Source organism: Fundulus heteroclitus, chromosome 21 (genome assembly GCF_011125445.2).
Source record: "Fundulus heteroclitus isolate FHET01 chromosome 21, MU-UCD_Fhet_4.1, whole genome shotgun sequence".
NCBI classification, from domain to species: domain Eukaryota; kingdom Metazoa; phylum Chordata; class Actinopteri; order Cyprinodontiformes; family Fundulidae; genus Fundulus; species Fundulus heteroclitus.
In genome coordinates, this window is record NC_046381.1 from 23348700 (window position 1) to 23369287 (window position 20588).

General features: G+C 43.2%; 1 protein-coding gene across 4 annotated transcripts in view; it reads left to right on the plus strand.

Moving 5' to 3' along the window:
* Positions 1–20588, plus strand: part of snx7 (sorting nexin 7) — a 113745-nt gene that overhangs the window by 76874 nt on the left and 16283 nt on the right. For 3 of the 4 annotated variants that reach the window (XM_036125413.1, XM_036125411.1, XM_036125414.1), the window contains 3 exons: positions 2773–2972; positions 11448–11534; positions 18542–18694. In XM_036125413.1, the coding sequence (XP_035981306.1) occupies positions 2773–2972; positions 11448–11534; positions 18542–18694 (440 nt within the window). The remainder of the gene's footprint in view (positions 1–2772; positions 2973–11447; positions 11535–18541; positions 18695–20588) is intronic. The other variant, XM_036125412.1, reaches the window with a different exon arrangement.

The following is a 20588-nucleotide window of genomic DNA, read 5'->3' on the forward strand; positions in this document are numbered from 1 at the left end:
CAAATTCAACAGTTCATCATGGCTGCGCCCATAAGGCGTTGTATCTGTTTCCAGACAAAATAGCCCAGTCCATCCATCCATCCATTTTCAAACACGTTTATCCCTTGTGGGGTCCTAAGGGTTGCCGGTGCCGATCTCCAGCTGTCAATGTGTGAGAGGCGGGGTACACCCCGGACAGGTCGCCAGCAATGTTCATGTTTCATGTTGATGTTAATGTTTCATGTGTCTGAGCAAACACACAAACTCTCTGAGTGTTCACTTGACCCCCGTGTGCAACATCACACGAGCACACTGAGGCTACATTAGGGCTGTCCAAAACCTGAGGTTATATCAAGCTACATAGTTTAATAAAATAATCAATTTACAGCAATAATTTACTTTAGGTTATTCAGTTTAGATAAAACTGATTTAGCCCAATTACATGAAAAAGACAAAATTTTTGGATTTTTTAAAGAGCTGTATAGCTGTATAGCTTATTTTTATTTCAGAGTAGGGGTCCTACTGAGGAAGGACTGAGAGATGTGCACATCTTTCAGAGTTACACTCTTATTTCCATTAAATTATTTACATTTCTGCGGTGAGATTTAGCTCAAGGATGTGGTGTTGTGCAGCCTCTCTTCTGTCAGTCTGCTCCAGGGCAGCTGTTGCTACTAACATAGCTCACCACCATCAGGGTGTAAATGGGTGAATGATTGACCAATGTAAAGCACTTTGGGGTCGTCAGATGATTTATTTCAATATTCTCAGCCGCACATCGCTTTTCTAACACAACGAGGGAACGCTCTCAGTTCTGAACAATTTATTTGTGCTGGTCTTTGTTTTTATGCCAACGGCAGCTTTTTAATGACGTAGGAGACGCAGAAAATCTTTGAGGCAACTGTATGTCGTACTGTCAGGAATGTTACTGTTGCGCTCAGTTATAGTTTAAAGGTGTTCCATAGTCAGAGACCCACAAGATTAATAACAGAACTTTACAGAATGAAAGCAATAATTTATTCTGTGTCAAATTTTGGCACTTCCATTTTTACTTTTCTATTCATATATTTTAGTTTCCTTTCACCTATTTTCCCCCCAACACTTAGGGCTACTGCACATTTCTTCACTTAAATAACACTACCTTTACTTCAGCTGGAAATATACATATAAAGTGAGGTTGGCACAAATTAAACACTTACAAGACAATTAATGTCAACTCATTTTTAGAAGGATGGGTGACCAATGCTTCCAAAAAGATGAACATCTCAGTTATTCAATAACTCACACCATCCCAATATTAAATGCATATGTTGAATATAGCCAATTAATGATTTAGTTGAGTATGTTTAAACATAGGAAAACTTAGAACTTACTTAAACCATACCTGACTAAACTTCATTAAGATTGGATGCCATGTCCTTTCAATGCTTTTTGTAATCAATGCGCCCTCCCCACTTCCCCCTTTTGTGTTGAATTAGTGAAGTGGGAGAAAACAGCTTTAATTCTCCGTCAAATAACTCTAATATCAAGCCAACTCGCTTTTTCAGCAGCAAAAGCATTATTTCTTATGGTTAAATATTCTCCATGTGCTTTCATTAAAAACTTCTAATTCCACTCCTGGGAAATGCGCACTTTAAGGCTTATTTCCAGTCGTTGCCATGGTAAAGCACGTTATCTGCAATCCATTGATCAGGGCTTCTTTCATGCTCGTGCCCGCTTTGAAATCATGGTTGGTTGGATGCTGAGTTTAGTTACCTTACTGATATCACCTGTTCTGAAACCGAAAACCCAAGTATGACAGAGGAAAGAAAAACTACTCAGAGCAGCAGATTTCTACTTGGGGTAGATTTTTTCTGAAACGGGCCCAGAACAAAGACGCACACCGCAACCTGCCCAACTATAAAAATGTCTGCCCCACCCATAAATCAGCGGTGCGCTCTGATCAGCACCTGGCGCTCACAGAGCGCGACTGTGGAACACCATTTCATTATGTTGCAAAATAGTATAAAACAACTTGGTTTATTATTATTTTGTTTACAGTTCAGCTTGGATTTTATTTTCTGCGCAGCATAATTTGCTGTGCGCGCTGAACCCAGATGCTGTGCGCAATTGCTCACGTGCGCAGCTAAGAGGGAACACTAGTCGCCAGTACATCGCAGGGCAGAAATAGCCGTCTTTTGCCCAATTTACTGTGATATCGCCAATGAAAGCAAAATATTTGGTCCAAGAACTGTTGAATCCTCTGTTCTCCTCAGCTATCTTTCTCTTTTCCTCTTTGGGGTCCATGGCTCTTCACACACCTACCGGTTTGTTTACAACTGCGACACGCCTAGCTCTACGCCGAGCTTCAAGAAACGTGTCCCGTAACTTATGACGCAAATATCCGTTGACAGATATTTTGAAATTTGATATGTATTCTACACATTTTACATAATTGGAAAACATTGAGAATGTTTGTCTCGGGGTTTCTCTGCTACAGACACCACACTAAAATGGAAAATATATTTTCCCTCTATTTTCCCTTTTTCCATTTTCATACATTTTTTAAAAAGCTCCAGGGGGACGCTAAAGAGCCCCATGCGGCTCTAGTGCCCCGGGTTAGGGCTATGTTAACTGTGTTCTAGGGCCAAACTAACCTGGCACATCAAGGTTTTCCACATTATCCGTGAATTGCTTAGAAAGGAGATGTGGGGAAAATTGACTAGATGCAGTTTGTGTAAGATCTGAAAAATCGAATAATAGTCTGTTATGTCCAGATATTGATCCAAAGCTCCACTATGTTCTGCTTGCTTTTAGAATACATGGATGAACTGAAGCACTACAGCTCTACCTACTTCCAGTGGGCTGAGTCAGAGAAGGAGCTGGCTGAACCACTGAAGGGCATTGGCAGCTGTGTGGAGAGGTGCAGTAAGGAGACCCAGGAGCAGGTCCAACACCTGTCAGAGGTTCTCGTTCCAGCGCTGCATGAGTACGTGCTCTGTGCCGATACTCTTAAGGTAAGGAGACGCTGCATTGTTAAAGTTGCAAATACACTTTCAGTAGTGATTTACATGGGTGCATAAGAAAAGGTGGATTTTGTCTTGATCTCCCTTCTCGAAAAGAAACTGATCGTAAAAGGTTGCTGTATCGGCCAGGAATAAGCTGGAAAAAGTGTTACCAGGTCTTGCAGAGTTTTGTGGCATACTGCCACTGCAAAAATAAAGCTGTCACGCCTGTGTGTGTATATATATATATATATATATATATATATATATATATATATATATATATATATATATATATATATATATATATATGTATATATATATATATATGTATATATATATATATATGTATATATGTATATATATATATATATATATATGTGTATGTGTATACATTCATGGTCCTCCAGAATGGTTCGGTAGTCCTTGGCAGTGACGCGCCCATCTAGCACAAGTATGGGGCCAAGGGAATGCCATGATATGGCAGCCCAAACCATCACTGATCCACCCCCATGCCTCACTCTGCGCATGCAACAGTCTGGGTGGTACGCTTCTTTGGGGCTTCTCCACACCGTAACTCTCCCGGATGTGGGGAAAACAGTAAAGGTGGACTCATCAGAGAACAATACATGTTTCAAATTGTCCACAGCCCAAGATTTGTGCTCCTTGCACCATTGAAACCGACGTTTGGCATTGGCACGAGTGACCAAAGGTTTGGCTATAGCAGCCCGTCTGTGGATATTGACCCTGTGGAGCTCTCAACGGACAGTTTTGGTGGAAACAGAAGAGTTGAGGTGCACATTTAATTCTGCCGTGATTTGAGGAGCCGTGGTTTTAGGTTTTTTGGATACAATCCAGGTTATCACCCGAACATCCCTTTCAGACAGCTTCCTCTTGCGTCCACAGTTAATCCTGTTGGATGTGGTTTGTCCTTCTTGGTGGTATGCTGACATTACCCTGGATACCGTGGTTCTTGATACATTACAAACACTTGTGCCAGCAAGACGTGCACCAACAATTTGTCCTCTTTTATACTCTGGTATGTCACCCATAATGTTGTGTACATTGCAATATTTTGAGCAAAACTGTGCTCTTACCCTGCTAATAGGGGGTTTTCAGCTGACGTCACGCTCACGTGACTACTCAGCGCGTCCGCCATATTGGGTGGCAGTCGTTTCGCACCGTTGACCTGCGTTGTATGACGCCTTAGGCAGTATTGGAAGTGAACAATGGGGAAAACGTGTTTAATGGTTGGTTGCACGGCCCGTGGAGGTGGAGATCAACGCTCTTTCTATCGCCTACCAGCCGTAATAGTGAATCAATGTGAAAAAACAAAACAGCTCTCTGAACAACGCCGTCACCTATGGCTGACACGGATATCCAGGTCCGATTTGGACGGTGTTAAGCTGGAATACGCCAGAGTCTGCGGTGCTCACTTTGTCACAGGTAATTAACTGTTAAGTATTTAAAACATGTAAGAAGAATATATTAATAATAGGGCTTGGGCGTTATGACTTATTACTTTCCGCGGCTGTCATGTTGACTGCCTCCGCCGCCTCTACTGCCTATTACTACCGTGTACTGTACTCCCTCTCTCAGCCGTGTTTTAATTTGATTAATTTCACCTTAACTTGATTTCAACCATGGTAAACCGTTGCTGTATTGTGGGCTTTAACAGCGCAACACATGATCGCCATGGGAAAAACATAGAAACAGATTAACTTTCCACCGCTTTCCTGCCTGGAGGCGCAACCACGGAGAACAAGAGATAAGATAACAAAGAGTCGTCGGCTCGCTTGGATCGCGGCTGTAAGTCGACCGAACATAACTTTCCACAGTATCCCGATGTCAATGAGAGTGTGTTCTAAACGTTTGAAACACATAGCAGCTAGTTAAAAGTACATTACATGCGTGAGTGGTTGTTAGCGCTAACGGTTAGCAGCTACTAAACTAGCATGTGCCAGAGCCCGTCTGAGCGCAGCTTACCTTTGAACGAGTTGCTGTGTTCCCACTGTTTGCTGGCTTTATGATCTGCAGCTCCTACCGGCGCCAATACGGTAAATACAACTTAATTTTGCGCTGGTCATTGTTCTGCTTAAATAATTAAAGCCGCGAGCGGCGTCGATCGGCCGTGCAGCCAAGCGCCTTCGCGCACCGCCGGCCGCCAGCCACCGCAGAAGCATGCGACGCATTTGCGTCGGATTGTTTACATTTTTACCATCTTATTAAAACTCACCCGTCCACGTATGATGGCGATTTCCTTGATGTACATAACCAGATGTGAACTGGTTGTGAGCCTCTAGATCCTTGTAAGCTCTCATTTCCTCAAGAGTGTGCAGAGGGTTTTCACCGAACACCAGGTAATGCATCTGGATTACGGCTAAACAAGGCACCGCGGAGGGCATAGGGGTCCATATGGTCGATCACGGAACATTTCCTCAGATATACGTCCTTATCTGGTCGCTCTAGCGTGCTGGCGTACTTATCCATTCGCGATACGATAATACGTGTACGACAACTAGAGATAAGGAAGTGTGCCACCCAATATGGCGGACCGGAAGTTGGCCAGTGACGTCAGTGAAAACCCCCTATTGGACCTTCACACTCTGCTCTTATTGGTTCAATGTGCAATTAATGAAGATTGGCCACCAGGCTTGTCCAATTTAGCCATGAAACCTACCACACTAAAATGAGAGGTGTTTCAGTTTAATTGTCCAACCCTTGTATATATAACATGAATAACGAAAAATATTTCAGCACATAATTTCCTAGTCTGGCTGTAGTTTTCACACAGCCAAAAAACTGCTTGTTGTTGCAACCAAATCTTATGGGATTCTGTGAGAGTAGGGAGTAGCAAAATGGCGGCCAGTGACTTCAGTTTTTCGGGAAAATCAGCAATCCATTGTATAATAGAGATCAGTGAGACTGAGCCGTGCAAACGGAGAAACAGCCAAGCGAGCGCACACCTGGTGTTTAGCCTCGAAGGAGAGTAGGTTGCGCGCGCAACCTACTCGACACAGAACCGAGCGGGAAGGTAGTGGGTTGAGCAGAGTTTGTCAGAGTTGAGCGCGCATGTGATGTTTAAATGCTGAATACCTGTCTCACTGCGCGCTCAGATTGGTTCCCGCGCGCTCAATTCAAAAGACTTCATATGCTACTAGCCATGATAACAGCTTTAATTCACCCCAATCGAACGCACCACACAGCTATGCTAACTGCAGAGTCCCCCCCCCAAACCATCGTATTATAAAGACCACGGGGCGCCAGGCTTTTATTCCCCCCAAGACCAAGTGTTGTTTGTTTGTTTTAAATACCTCTGTTTTAGAGCAACATAAAATTGTCAGTGCAGTTCTTGTCTGGGAGAAGAGCTCCCAGTCGAATTAAGCTAATTCTAGCTACTTCCATGTTGCCGCCAAATGTTTTACAGAGAACAGGAACATGCTCTACGTCAGTTAATAAACTTATGAACAGTGACATATCTCGCGTCAAACTACACGCAGACTTAGTTATCACAAATCTAAAGCAGAGCAATAATAACTTACCTGAAGAATGACTGTCGTTGGGACCACCTCTTGCTTTGTGTGTGATCCTGTAACGTCTGGACTCGGCGCAGAAGCGGTCCTGCAAGCTGCAGTGCGCATGCGCTGGCGTTCATTTAAAAACGCTACATTTTTTGAGTAAAGTTTATGCAGTATTTGTAGGTTTATGTTCATACTACTATTAAACATTTAAATAGTTTAAGGAAATCTAAGTAAAACTTACTTTTTCTCCAAAATTCATGTATTACATTAAAAAAGGTTTAATTTTACTTCAGAAACTCTAGTTCTTACAGAAGCTTAAAAATACAAAGTAGAATTTAAGATGAATACTGTAATAGAGTTTACTGCACCAAAAAGTCATTTTTTTCAGTGTAGTGTATTTTGTCTCTGCACTAAAATAATTCCCTGAATTTGAATAACATGCAACTCTTTGATTCACTTATTCACCTCTTTCATTTTGTGTGCCTCTGATATCTGTCTTTTTGGTACAGTTTGTTTTATGTAGTGTGGATTAGGGGAATGTATTAAAATTCATAAATCTTTCATTTGCCACTCCAAACCCATTTAGTTTTTAATCACTTATTTATCTTGGCAAAAGCTTGTTTTTTCTAAAGCCTGGGTCACAAATGTATGAACAAATATGCAAAGTCGATGATGCCAGTGACGTCATCGCTTATCCCCACTCCCGCCTCATGCCTCTCGCTCTGATCAACTCCAGAGTAGGAGAGAGTTCAGCCCCTCTCCAGGAGCTGGGTTCCTGAGTCCAAGCTTTGTATGAGATGAATCCAGCTATTACTAGCTGGAACTGTTTAATTTCACACAAAAGCTCTGGCTCATTACCCATCAGTGAGGTGACATTGTTTAGCCAGTGTTTAGCACATCAAGGCTCCCACCCTCGCCTGCCACCCAACCTGTTTTGCACAGATTTTCCTCTGCAAGTGGTGTGCCCACAAAGAGGGGAACGCCTGTAGCTTCTTAGGACTGAGCCCAGCCAAACTCTGAGAGCTAAGGCTCAGAGACGGGCATACATGTAAACAAAATTGTTGTTTATTATGTAATATTAGCAATTACTTATAAAAAAATGTCTTGGTCTTTTTGAAAATCGACTGAATAAGAGATTGATGGCATCTTCCTTTGTTGGTCTCACAAATGAACTTGTCAGTGATGGGGGCTCTTATGCTGCATCAACCTGCTTAGTTTTTATTTTCTCCAGCTCTGCTAGCAGCATCTCGAAACAGTGGTCTAAATAGTCTCAAACAAAAAGCAGCAGTGAGTAAAATTTCTCATAACAATTTTTTTTTGATTGCTGGGGTGCATTTACACACAAGTGAATAAGCAGATACAGGAAAGTAAAAGGCAGCACATGTAGACATAGATAAATCAAAATAAATAAAATAACAATTGAAGCAACTAGTAGTGATGGGTCCGGCAACACCGATGCGTCGGCGCATGTGTCGGTCTCATAGAGCGAAACCCGTGTCGATGTGTGTATTGCTACGGAAAAGTCACGTGACCGATACAGGAACTGTTTCGGTCACGTGACCAATACAGCACCTGTTTCGAACTGACTGATGCGCCAAACTGTTTCTGTTCCCTCTAAGCTGAACGCGTGTGCATTCGCGGACAGCAGCGCACACAGCAAAGCTATGCTGCGCAGTAAAGAAAATCCAAGCTGAACTGTAAACAAAATAACGGTTAATAATGGTTAATTTTTAACCATTTTGCAACTCTGGTGTGATGGTGTACCACAGTCTCGCTCTGTGAGCGCCAGGTGCTGATCGGAGCGCACCACTGATGGATGGGTTAGGCAGACCTTTATGGTTGGGCGGGTTGCGCTGTGCGTCTTTGTTCTGAGCGTCATTTCAGAAAAAACGGCTGATCTACACTGAGTAGAAAGTTGCTACTCTGAGTAGTTCTTCCTCCCTTTGTCATACTCAGCATTTCCGATTTCAGAACAGATGATATCAGTCAGGTAACTAAACACAGCGCCCGATCAACCATTTGTAAAAAAATAAAAAAAGCCTGTCCACAAGCATCCTCCTTCACATTATTTATTGACTGTATCTAAAAAAAATCAAATATATGTTTAATTCAAATGAAAATATAAAATAATACAATGCAACAAACAATGATTTAAATTGTATTGTGTATACTTGGTCATCAAATCAGTGTCAGTTAACTCTGTCAACCAGGTTGCCTGTAGGGATTTTTAAGGTCCAGCAGGTGTCAGTATTCAGTGACACAGTATCGGCACAGAGTTGCAATGTGTCGAAACGTTTCATGACGCCTCATCGACCCATCACTAGCAACTAGTATAGCAGTGGTGATTCCTGACTTAAAGATTATTTCAAAAAGAACACCTAATTATACATGCAGTAGAATTTTGTGCTATATTATTAGCTTGAGAATGGGTAGAGGATACTAATATAAATAAAATAATAATTTGTAGTGATTATCTGCATTGTTGAGTATTCAAAAGGGATGTACAAATAATCATCAAAATATATTATGAGGTTATGGCTGTTCATCATAGAATATGTGAAAAAAAATGTAATATTATTTTGGACTCCTGCTCATGTAAGTATCTTGGGTAATGAAAGAGCAGATAGATTGGCTACGGAGGCTATTAAAAAATAATATATTGGTATGCCAGTAAAGTTATCTAAATCTGAAGGCAAAAGTATAGTTTGGAGAGAAAGCAAGAAGATATGGAAAAGTAGGTGGGATAATGAAATGAATGGAAGGCACTTATATAGGATACAAAATACAGTTGATGTAAGGATTAGAGGAATAAACAGGAGGGAGGAAATAATTATAACTAGAATAAGAACCGGTCACAGTTTTTTTTCAAATGGAACTCTTTGTAAAATGGGGAAACATCTTACTGGTTTTTGTTGTTGGTGTCATGATGTAGAAACAATAGAACATGTTTTATTAATTGTAGAAGATATATAAATCAAAGATTATTGAAAACAGAATTAGATTTTAATAGGAATTTAAATTTGAGAATGTGGTTTATAAGCTAAATAGTATTGAGGGGAAAAAGAAGATTTTTCGGTTTAAAACAAATACTGGGATCAGAGAATTTGAGCAATAGATATTAGGATCCAGTAGATGGCAGTAGTGCAACAATAATGGATGCAAGATGCTGTTAAAATCTAAAGAAGAAGAATGGCAGTTGTAAAGAGCCAAAGACCCCCTCCCCCGGAGCACCGAGGCAGTCGTCTTTAAAGTGACGATCCACAAACGGGCTCTAAGCATGTCTCAATCAATCTTCCATCTTCATGGGAACAGTACATAGCGACACAACGACGAGGCATCTTGTAAAAAAGCCGTGAAAGCAAAACAACGTTATCGATTTAGTACTCAGACAGTATAGCGGGTGCCGGCTTCCAGGTTTGCGACTCACGGTGTGACGTCACTGAGAAAGTCCGCCTAGCGAGATCATTTTGATTCCATGGATTTTGCAAACGCAAAAAACGAGAGATGCGGGTAGGAGACCGAAAAAAAATGATCAGAAATAATAAATAGCTATGTGGACATAATCTGTAAGAAAAATCTCGCTGATCTGGCGCTTCAACGATTAATGCTTCATAACCGGATCAAGGTGGCAATTCTATAGAGGGTCTGTCAGTTTCAGACCTAATCAAATGTTGTGTTTGACATTTAAGTTGAGCGATGTTGTTGACCCTTACCCTGCTGACAAATTGTATGTGTTTTCTGTGGAGGTAAAGGAAAGTTAGCTGCAGACTAATCATTCCCTGCTGGACATGACCATCTGTGCCAGAGCCTCTTCCCCAACAAGATTGTTTTTGTTTGTTTCTGTGAGATTTATTGCTGTTCAAAATGGGTAGAAATAGAGCTTTCTTTGTTCTTGTTCTAAACCCAGACAGAACCATAAAGACCAATCCAAACCATGATCTATGTCTATGCTTTTACATCCTTTGTATTGCTGCAACTAAAGGGCAACTGAACAGGACTTTTAGTTAAAGCTGCAATAGGAAACTGTTGTATAATTCTGTTTTTTTACATATTTGTGAAAACTACCACCATGTCCTGACTGTAGAATATGAGACAGATAATCAGTGGAAAAAAAATAAAGCTCATCTGGGTCCTACACTGCAAAAACGGAACTAGAAATAAATAAAATATTCTTTAAAATTAGTGTATTTGTCCTTGATTTGAGCAGGTAAATAAGATGATTTGCCAATTGAATAAGATATTTGCACTTGAAATAAGATGATGGAGATGAATTGTTCCTATTTTAAGTGCATGATGTTTAAATATCAAAATACTCATTCCATTGGCTGATAATTTTATTTACCTGTTCAAATCAAGGAGAAATATACTAACTTTAAGAACATTTTACTTATTTTTAGGTCCGTTTTTGCAGTGTACTAGTCATCTCACTGCCAGAAATACACCCCTCCTGGACAGAAACAGCCAATCAGAGCCAGCAGGAATGTCTGTCTCTGACCAAGCCTAAGCAGGCATAATATTCACAGTGCAAAACACAATGAAACGATGTAACACAGTCAACAGAAAATATGATGAACCGCCGCACACCCCACTTCCTCATCCATTAACAAAAATGCGCATACGAGAATGCCATTTATACATCGACAGATGCACGCCCAGATTAACATGCCCACCACCCAAGTGTCGACTCAGCGTTTTCACTTGTCATGTGAAACTTTATGGCTCATACAGGAAGGTTCCTCCAAACAACACTTATGTGTGTGTCTTGTCGTGAATGCTTTTTCTTCTGGCTGTACTCCACATGTTAGCAGAGTTTCACTTCACTTACTAGGTCCCCAAAAGGAAATTATTTTACAACGTGTACTGGTGGGCATTACTACACATTCACACAAGTAATTATTGAGACAGAAAACTGTATTGGGCGATATATATTGAATTTTGATGGACAATCAATTTTTTTTTGTTACAGGCTGTCATGAGACGGAGAAACAACATCCAGGCAGAGTTCGAGGCAAAGAATGAGGCCCTGGCATCAAGAAAAACTGACCAAGAAATGGTATGTATGGTATGATTTGAAGTTCGCTTATTGCTCATCAGACACGCATGGACATGTACAGTTTTCCTCTCATATACAGACCACCTCTGTGGTTAGATGCAATAAAGAGAAAGATGGCAGTACATATTGTGGAGGGAAGAGAGCTCCCACAGAGGATTATCTCAGTCAGCCTACCTGTCAGTTCTGTCCAGTAAGAAACAAAGCTGCTGATGTGTTTTCACACTGTAACATGGTGCTCTGAAGACAACTGCCAAATGAAGACAACTGCCTTCACAGTGTGGAAACATGAAGGCTAACACTTAGATGTTTGCTCCTGTCTGTATGGTGCTGTAGTGTGCTCATGTAGATTTGCAGGTGTCTCACCTCTCCAACAGCAAACAATAAATCCATCTGCTAGATTTTAATTAGAATTTCACCCTGAACCCCCACCCCCACCCTGACAGGTGTGGTTTTCAGTGAGACCAGAGCAACTTTAATTTAGTCCTCAAGCTTCTAATGCACATAAGCCAGTGTGTGTCTTCAACTGATCCACTGTAATAAGAAGTGAAATGTCACATGGACACCTTTTGGTATTGTTCCCTGGAGGTTTTCAGTATACAAGATAGGGCCACACCTTCGGCTGAAAAATTAACCGAAACTTTTTCATCAAAGTATAACATCAAGCGTCTGCAAAATTATTCTGGTCAGGTAAGTAGTATAGGGTTTATTTATTCGTTGTAGACTGTTTTGGTGTTAATAAATTAAACAGGTGCGCTAAAGGCGCAACAATGAGATAACCCTACACAACAGGAATGGTTTTGCAGGGGGAGGCCATACATGTTTTTTCTCTCCTCATGTTTTTGACTGCTTCTTTTGCATTTTACCATGGTTACTGTCACTACTGGTAACTTGAGGTGATACCTGGACCCTACAGAGTTTGCTCAGAGAGTTCAACTGCACATACAGATGTGTGAAAAATTGTTTGCCCCCCTTCCTAATAGTTTTTTTTTTTTTGCATGTTTGTCATGCTTAAGTGTTTCAGAATATCAAACTAATTTAAATATTTGGCAGACATAAAGTGAAAAAAACAATTGCCCCCTAAACCTAATAACTGATTGGGCTACGCTAAGCAGCAGCAACTGTTATCAACATGCCTGTGCAAATTCTAAGTTATCCATGTTATGGCAACCGCAAATAGCCTTAATTTGGAGGCAACTGGACTGTCCCTCAGTTTTTCTAAAAACAATTTGACGCCTATCCAGCAAATCTTTGTTAGTTCTGGCAGCTTGCACTTGAGAAACCTGTAGTTGGCACACTGCTGTTTTTATGCACATGTAGGCTAATCCTCCTAGGTGCATTCTAAGTTAGATGCAAATCAATGACCCACCTGTCACTGCCCTGGGGTTGTTAGAGGCTTTCGTTTGGTGTAAGTGGAGTAATTGGTCATCTGAATCATGATGAGAATGCTTTTCGCAAATGACGTGAAATTTTCCCGGAGACAGCTCGAGTTTCCCAGTTGTTCGACAAGCAGAGTACAAACTTAGAATGCCGACATTTACAATAATTTAGCAAGATGCTGACGTCGCGGGAGTTTCATTTCAACGTGCTTCAATTAAGAAATGCAGCATAGAACAACTGAAATGATTTAAATGTAGAGGCCTCAAAATGATTGGCAAGAAAGAAAAGTTGGAGAGGCTGTCCTTTCCCTTCACACAACAGAACAAATGCGAGGAATAAACACGCTGAACCCGTGTAGAATTATAAATAATACAAAGGAAAAAAATTATTGCAGGCCTATGCTTCAAATTGTAACAGGGCTGGTTGCAAAAAAATAAACTTAAAAACAACTTATTTTCTAAAGCTGTAAGTCAAGTTTATTTGTATAGCTGTAAATTGTAAAGTCAATCATCCCGCTTTAATCAGAAACATCCCATATCACCTACACACACACACACACACACACACACACACACACACAGATAAATATCTGCATTTTGAAACACAAACTCTAGGTTATCATTCCCTCTGCCACAGAGGAGAAATAAATACAGCACAAGCACATTAGGAAATCCCTGCAAGCTTGTGGTTGTCCTGACTGGGCCTTTAAGTCGGCTAACAAAACTGGCATTCCTGCTGTCAGCATGCCAATTGCACGCTCTCTCAAACCTTGCGAGATCTGTGGCATTGTACTGTGTGATAAAACTGCACCTTTCAGAGTGGCCTTTTTATTGTGGGTAGTCTAAGGCACACCTGTGCATTAATCATGGTGTCTAATCAGCATCTTGATATAGCACACCTGTGAGGTGGGGTGGATTATCTCAGCAAAGGAGAAGTGCTCACTATCACAGATTTAGACTGGTTTGTGAACAATATTTGAGGGAAATGGTGATATTGCCAAGGTTGTTAAAAAGCTCCTCGGTGGCAAGGCCCTGGGGGTGGATGAGATTCACCCCGAGTACCTTAAGGCTCTGGATGTTGTGGGGCTGTGTTGGTTAACGCGGCTCTGCAGCATTGGGTGGACATCGGGGGAAGTTCCCCAGGATTGGCAGACTGGGGTGGTGGTCCCCACCACCGGAGGGGGACCGGAGGATGTGTTCCAATTACGGAGGGATCACACTCTTAACCCTCCCTGGTAAGGTCTATTCCGGGGTTCTGGAAAGGAGGGTCCGTCGGATAGTCGAATCTCGGATTCAGGAAGAGCAGTGTGGTTTTCGTCCTGGCTGTGGAACACTGGATCAGCTCTACACCCTCAGCAGGATCATGGAGGAGGCATGGGAGTTTGCCCAACCAGTCTACATGTGCTTTGTGGATCTGGAGAAGGCATTCGACCGTGTCCCTTGAGGGATACTGTGGGGGGTACTCCGGGATTATGGAGTACCGGACCCTTTTAATAAGGGCTGTCAGGTCTCTGTATGACCGGTGTCAGAGTCTGGTCCACATTGCCGGCGGTAAGTCGGACTCGTTTCTGGTGAGAGTTAAACTCTGCCAAGGTTGCCCTTTGTCACAGATTCTGTTCCTAATTTTTATGGACAGAATTTCTAGGTGCAGCCAAGGTGTTGAGTGGATCCGTTTTGGTGGCCTTAGGATTGCGTCTCTGCTATTCGCTGATGACGTGGTCCTATTGGCTTCATCAGGGCATGATCTACAGCTCTCACTAGAGCGGTTCGCAGCCGAGTGCGAAGCGGCCCGGATGAGAATCAGTGCCTCCAAATCCAAAACTATGGTCTTGAACCAGAAAAGGGTAGAGTGCCTCCTCCGGGTTGGGGAGGATGTGCTGCCCATAGTGGAGGAGTTAAAGTATCTTGGGGTCTTGTTCACGAGTGAGGGGAAGATGGAGCAGGAGATCAACAGGCGGATTGGTGCAGCGTCTGCTATGAGGTGGGCGCTGTACCGATCCGTTGTGGTGAAGAGAGAGCTGAGCCAAAAGGCGAAGCTGTCGATTTACCGGTCAATCTACGTTCCTACCCTCATCTATGGTCACGAGCTTTGGGTCATGACCGAAAGAACAAGATCCCGGATACAAGCGGCTGAAATGTTTTTCTTCGTAGTGTGTCTGGGCTCTCCCTTAGAGATAGGGTGAGGAGCTCAGTCATCCGGGGAGGACTCAGAGTAGAGCCGCTGCTCCTCCACGTCGAGAGGAGCCAGTTGAGGTGGCTCGGGCATTTGGTTAGGATGCCTCCTGGATGCCTCCCTGGTGAGGTGTTCCAGGCACGTCCCACCGGGAGGAGACCCAGGGGAAGACCCAGGACACGCTGGAGTGACTATGTCTCTTGGCTGGCCTGGGAACGCCTTGGGGTCCCCCGGAGGAGCTGGCCCAAGTGGCTGGGTAGAGGGACGTCTGGGCCTCCCTACTGAAGCTGCTACCCCCGCGACCCGGCCCCGGATAAGCGGAAGACAATGGATGGATGGTGATATTGTTTAGGTGGAAAAAGTTTTTGATCTTTGAGGTAATCTCACAAAAAATGGGAGCAAAACCAAAAGTGTTGCGTTTATATTTCTGTTGAGTGTATGTAGTACAGTCTGCACGTGCATTTATATTGCTTGAGGGGAGCTAAGACTGCTGGAAGATGTAGTCACAATTTCTTCCTTTCACATTGATTGAGCACCATCCATCCTTTCATAAGAGGTATGCACTGACATCAGAAATGCTTACAAGCATGTGGGGGTCATGCAAACTTATTGAGGACTATTTTGCGTTGCTACACTGACATTTCACCAAATTGGACCAGCCTGCAGCATTGGTTTTTCAGTTTCAATATCTTGGCCCCCTGTGGGTTGATAATTTTATGTTCCATCCATTGACATCCTTTTGTTCCTAACCCATTTCCCTATTCCATTTCATTTGGCCTACTGGTATCTAGCATGATTTTTTTCCTCCAATTCAGATCTAATGTTTAAAGTGTATTTACATTGTTACACTAGCAGATCGCTGACTACTTTACATTCTGTCAAAGTGTCCTATCTTCAGGTATGTCCCATTAAAAGATATATTTACCAAAATGTGAGGGTATACTTACTTTTGTGAGATTGTACAGATCTGCCAGCTACCTAAAGCCAGTTTACAACAAGCCATCAGCTTAAAAAACTCTTAAATGTTTCTGTGTCTTGCCTGGACTCCACATAAGGTCCAATGCCAGTGGGTTCTGATGCATGATGGGAGGTGAGACTTATCCACCTCAACCCACAATTCAAACTGATTATTGTCATGTTTTTTTAAGATGTTTGGCCCACATGCAGATCACACTCGGGAGGCAAAGAGCATCTTAAGATGTTACTTAAAACACACAGTTGTACAAGGTGTTATGTGGTATTAACCCTCGACTGAGCGATGCTGGAGGGAGACGAGAGACCGGGCTTGGGGATCTGCTGGTGAGAGGCAGAAAGTTAGGAGGTGGCTAGAGAACGGAGGATGAGAACGAGATGACGGGTGAGGAGCTTACCGCAGAGCGCAGGAACCAAGCCAGGGGGAGTGGAGCGGAAAGACGGAGTCAGTGGATGACCTCCAGCAGATGACTGAGAGACTGGTGGGTGGGCTGGTGGGACTGAAGCGGGATCCGAGCAGCGCCGGTGGGAGAAGTGATCCGTGGACAGCTGAAGGAACCAGGTAGAACCGTTGGGAGTATTAGCCCGGCTTGGTAACATCAAGGGAGCGTTGGAATGGAGCTTGTGAGGCAAAGCGTGAAGGCTTGACTTGGAGACGTCAGAACACGAGAGGACGCTTGGAGTGGAATCCAGAGCGTGAGGTGCACCTGAAGCACAGGAGACAAAGAATTAGTGCAGGAAAATGCGTGAGCTATCAGAGAAGGGGGCCAACTGAGGCGTACCATACTAGGTTAACACTCTAGCGTCCTTCAGGTGTCAGCTCGCTGTTTAAATACCTCAGCAGCATGCTGCCGAACGTGCCGCAGGTGTGTGCCACGGCCAACTCGAGCCACCTGCGAAGAGGAGAGAGGGCAGAAAAAGGCAGCGCAAGGTGCTAGAGAGCAAGGGCTTGATGTGGGAGATGTGGAACATGGGATGGATCCGGGAGTGAGGAGGAAGGAGGAGACGGACGGTGGAGACGGATGGCTGTGGGGCTGATGATGGAAGTGATTTCGTAAGGGCCGGTGTAGCAGGGAGCCAACTTATGACGGGCGGAGGGGAGATGCTGGGTGGAAAGCCAGACTCGCCTCTGGTCAGCGAATCTGTGGTTTTGCTCAGCAGTTCTGTGCAGGGCCCGGGTGGTCTGGGACCAGAACTGCTGGCAGCGACGGATGTGGTGTTGAATGGATGGAACTGCAATCGGTTGATACCTGGATGGCCGGAGAACTTGGCAGTATGGGCCCACTGGAATACACGGGGGCGAACGGAGAGATGTAGGTTCAGTTAGGGGGCCATTTCCATGGTCGGGGTCTGAGCGAAGAGCTCGGTTGATCTGATCCTCAAACTCCCAGTGAAGAGTGCCGAAGGTGCATGTGGGTGGTAAAATGGGTGCAGGTTCCTTGTCAGCATCTTTTAGGATGTGGAGGCGAGAAAGGGCGTCAGGATTTTGGTTCTTTGAGCCGGGACGGTAGGTAATGGACAGATTAAAACGGGAGAAGAATGGAGACCAACGGGCTTGTCGTAGATTGAGGCGTTTAGTGGACTGCAGGTCTAAATTCTTATGGTCTGTCCAGATGATGATGGGCTGCTCGGATCCCTCTAACCAGTGGCGCCATTCTCCCAGGGCAAGTTTAATGGCAAGCAGCTCTCGGTGTCCTACATCGTAGTTACGTTCAGGTGGAGTCAGACGTCGGGAGAAAAAGGCACAGGGATAAAGCTTTTGGTTGTCCTTGGAATGCTGAGAGAGGATAGCATCCACTCTGGTGTCAGAGGCGTCAATCTCCAGTGTGAACTGTTTTTGAGGGTTGGGATGCATGAGGATGGGCGCCTGGGAGAATCTTTCTTTCAGGTCCTGGAACGCAGTGTTGGCCTCAGAGTTCCATGAGAACGGGGCTTTGGGTGATGTGAGTGCATGCAGGGGGGCGGCGATCTGGCTGTATCCCTTGACAAACCGGCGGTAAAAGTTTGTGAAACCAAGGAAGCATTGTAGCTGTTTCCGCGTCTCGGGCACAGGCCAGTTGAGGAGGACCGCCTTGATCTTCTCTGGGTCCGACCGGACCCACCCACCCTCTAAAATAAGGCCGAGGAAGGTTACGGAGGACTTGTGCAAATCACATTTTGCTGCCTTGATAAAGAGGCGGTTCTCGAGTAGGCGTTGTAGGACAAGGCGTACCTGACGGAGGTGTTTAGTGAAGTTTCCGGAGTAGATTAGTATGTCGTCCAGATAGACGAAGATGAAGACGAAGAAAACTGCCCAGCGCAGCCTGCTGAGCCCTGACAATTAAAAGCATCTGTTTCTAACTCCTCTCATCAGACACTCCTGGATCCTCTTTATCCAAATCCATATTTATCAGAGCTGTTTGCTTTGTTTCACTGAACTCATTGGCTGTAATTTTTTTTAATGCATACACTGTTGTTTATGTGGCTGCTTTGTGTTTAACTGGCAGTGGCAGGAGGAGGTGGATGATTTGGCAGACCGAGTGGAACAGGCCAACAACGCTTTGCGTGGAGACTGGTCACGATGGAGGACCAGGATGAGAGCTGACCTTAAATCTGCTTTAATTTCTTCTGCTGTCAAGAATGTAGATTACTATGAGAAGGTGAGCTCAAAACTTAAGGGGGACAGTTTCACTGTCCTTTCTCCCTTCCATATCAGTCCTTTTTCTTTTTCTTCAGAGCTCCAGAACCTTGGCTTGTAGCAGCTTTTATACTCTCTGTTTTTTGTCCTCAGCTCAGAGGTGTTACTTGTCTAGTACAATAAGGATCAAAAAGTTCCTAACAGGAAGCAGTTCTGGAAATGATGTAATTGGTAAACCAGATGTGAATCCTTTTAAAACTTCTTCATATAGTGACATATTGTTAATCCCTAAATAATTCATACCCTTGCTAGATTCATTAAATAATTTTAATTTTTATCCTTAGCCATAGTATGGAGAAGCTGGAGGCCTACAAGTGCATGTAGTGGGGTTGTTAAAAATAATCCATCTCTTGAATAGTCTTCTGTTAGGTTTATTATATTTGACCATCACATGCTGTTGTTGTTGCTTCTTTGTTTTTCATAAAACTTATTTTTTTTCCACCTGTCTGAGAAAAATAAATTATTCAAAGGTAAGCATTTGCATTAAAATTTATATAAACATTCACATTTTACCAAGTTTTAGGATTTCTTCTGTTCTTGCTGCAGCGCAGACACTCAGTCTCCCTGAAGCCACTCATCTCCCGAAGTGGCAATTAAATTATATATTTTTCTAAATGAGGGCAGAATTGTGTCCCACCTAATGGTTTTGCACCAATTATGAAAGTTAGTTGTTATTATTATTATTATTACTATTATTATTATTATTATTCATGTTTTGGTATTGGCCAGTAAGAACCTTGTATACTAAAACAATGTTGCTGGAGTCTTGAAAATGGTATTAAGAAAATTTGATAATTTTATAACTGTGACAACCCTTGCCAAGACGCATGTCAGGAAGTGGTTTCCTGAATTTTTAAAGGCCACATAAAGGAAGTGGGAACTTGTACATGTATGCCTAGAAGCCATTGCTTCGTGTGTTGTGTAGTGTGGGCAAATGTGTCACCTATAGGTGTAAAATTGTTGGAACTGTCACAAAGGCTTACATCTAAAAGCAGCAGAGGCCAGGTTCCTGAAGGCCACAGCAGCGCGACGCCAACAAACACAGCTGTAGGAATGCAAAGAGGCACAGGCAGACCACAGGGATTGGCCCCATCATCTCACACCTCAAGGCCATACTGCAGTGGGGTTTTGACTGTGTTGGGGAGGATAAGGTATGGGCGGTGAGGCGTCGAAATGTGTCCCATGCGTTAACAATCTTTAATAGGATGACATAAATGTTAGATGTAAAAAGGCATCAAAGACGGCGAAAAATTAAGCATCAGTAATCTAAGCAGAGCGATTAGTAAAGCAATTCATTTTGTACAATTATTTATTCTATTCTGTTTTCAATGAGAGGAATATGCTTTAGTATGCTTGCAGATTATTTTGGTCCTTGAAGCTCCACGTCTGCCAGCAGGGGGTAGCAGCCCCTCACTTTTATTTCTCCTTCTCACGTTTAGATTTTCTGTCTTGTCTAAGCTATTTTAAGCCCCGTGAGATTCAGTTATTTTCTGCTTAAAACACAAATATGGTCTTCCCTTATTGACAGATCTGACCATGTAGATCTGTATGTAGGTGGTGGTGACTGTGTCCCCAGGTTTCACTGTGACTAGCTATGATTTATCTTTTCCTTTCCTAAGTAACACTATTATAGATACATCTTGTATTGTGCATGCTAAGGAAGAGGACTGTAATATGTGCTTTTCCATGGACCTGAATGACGTGCTTCTTTCCAGCCCCTGTTAGGAATAGATTAGCAGTACAAAACCCAAAATTTGTATCAATGCCTTGTCTCCTTATCTTGTAATAGCTCACTGTCAGCTGCTACCTCACACTTTAAAACTCTAATATCCATAAACACACTGCTTTGAAGTTAT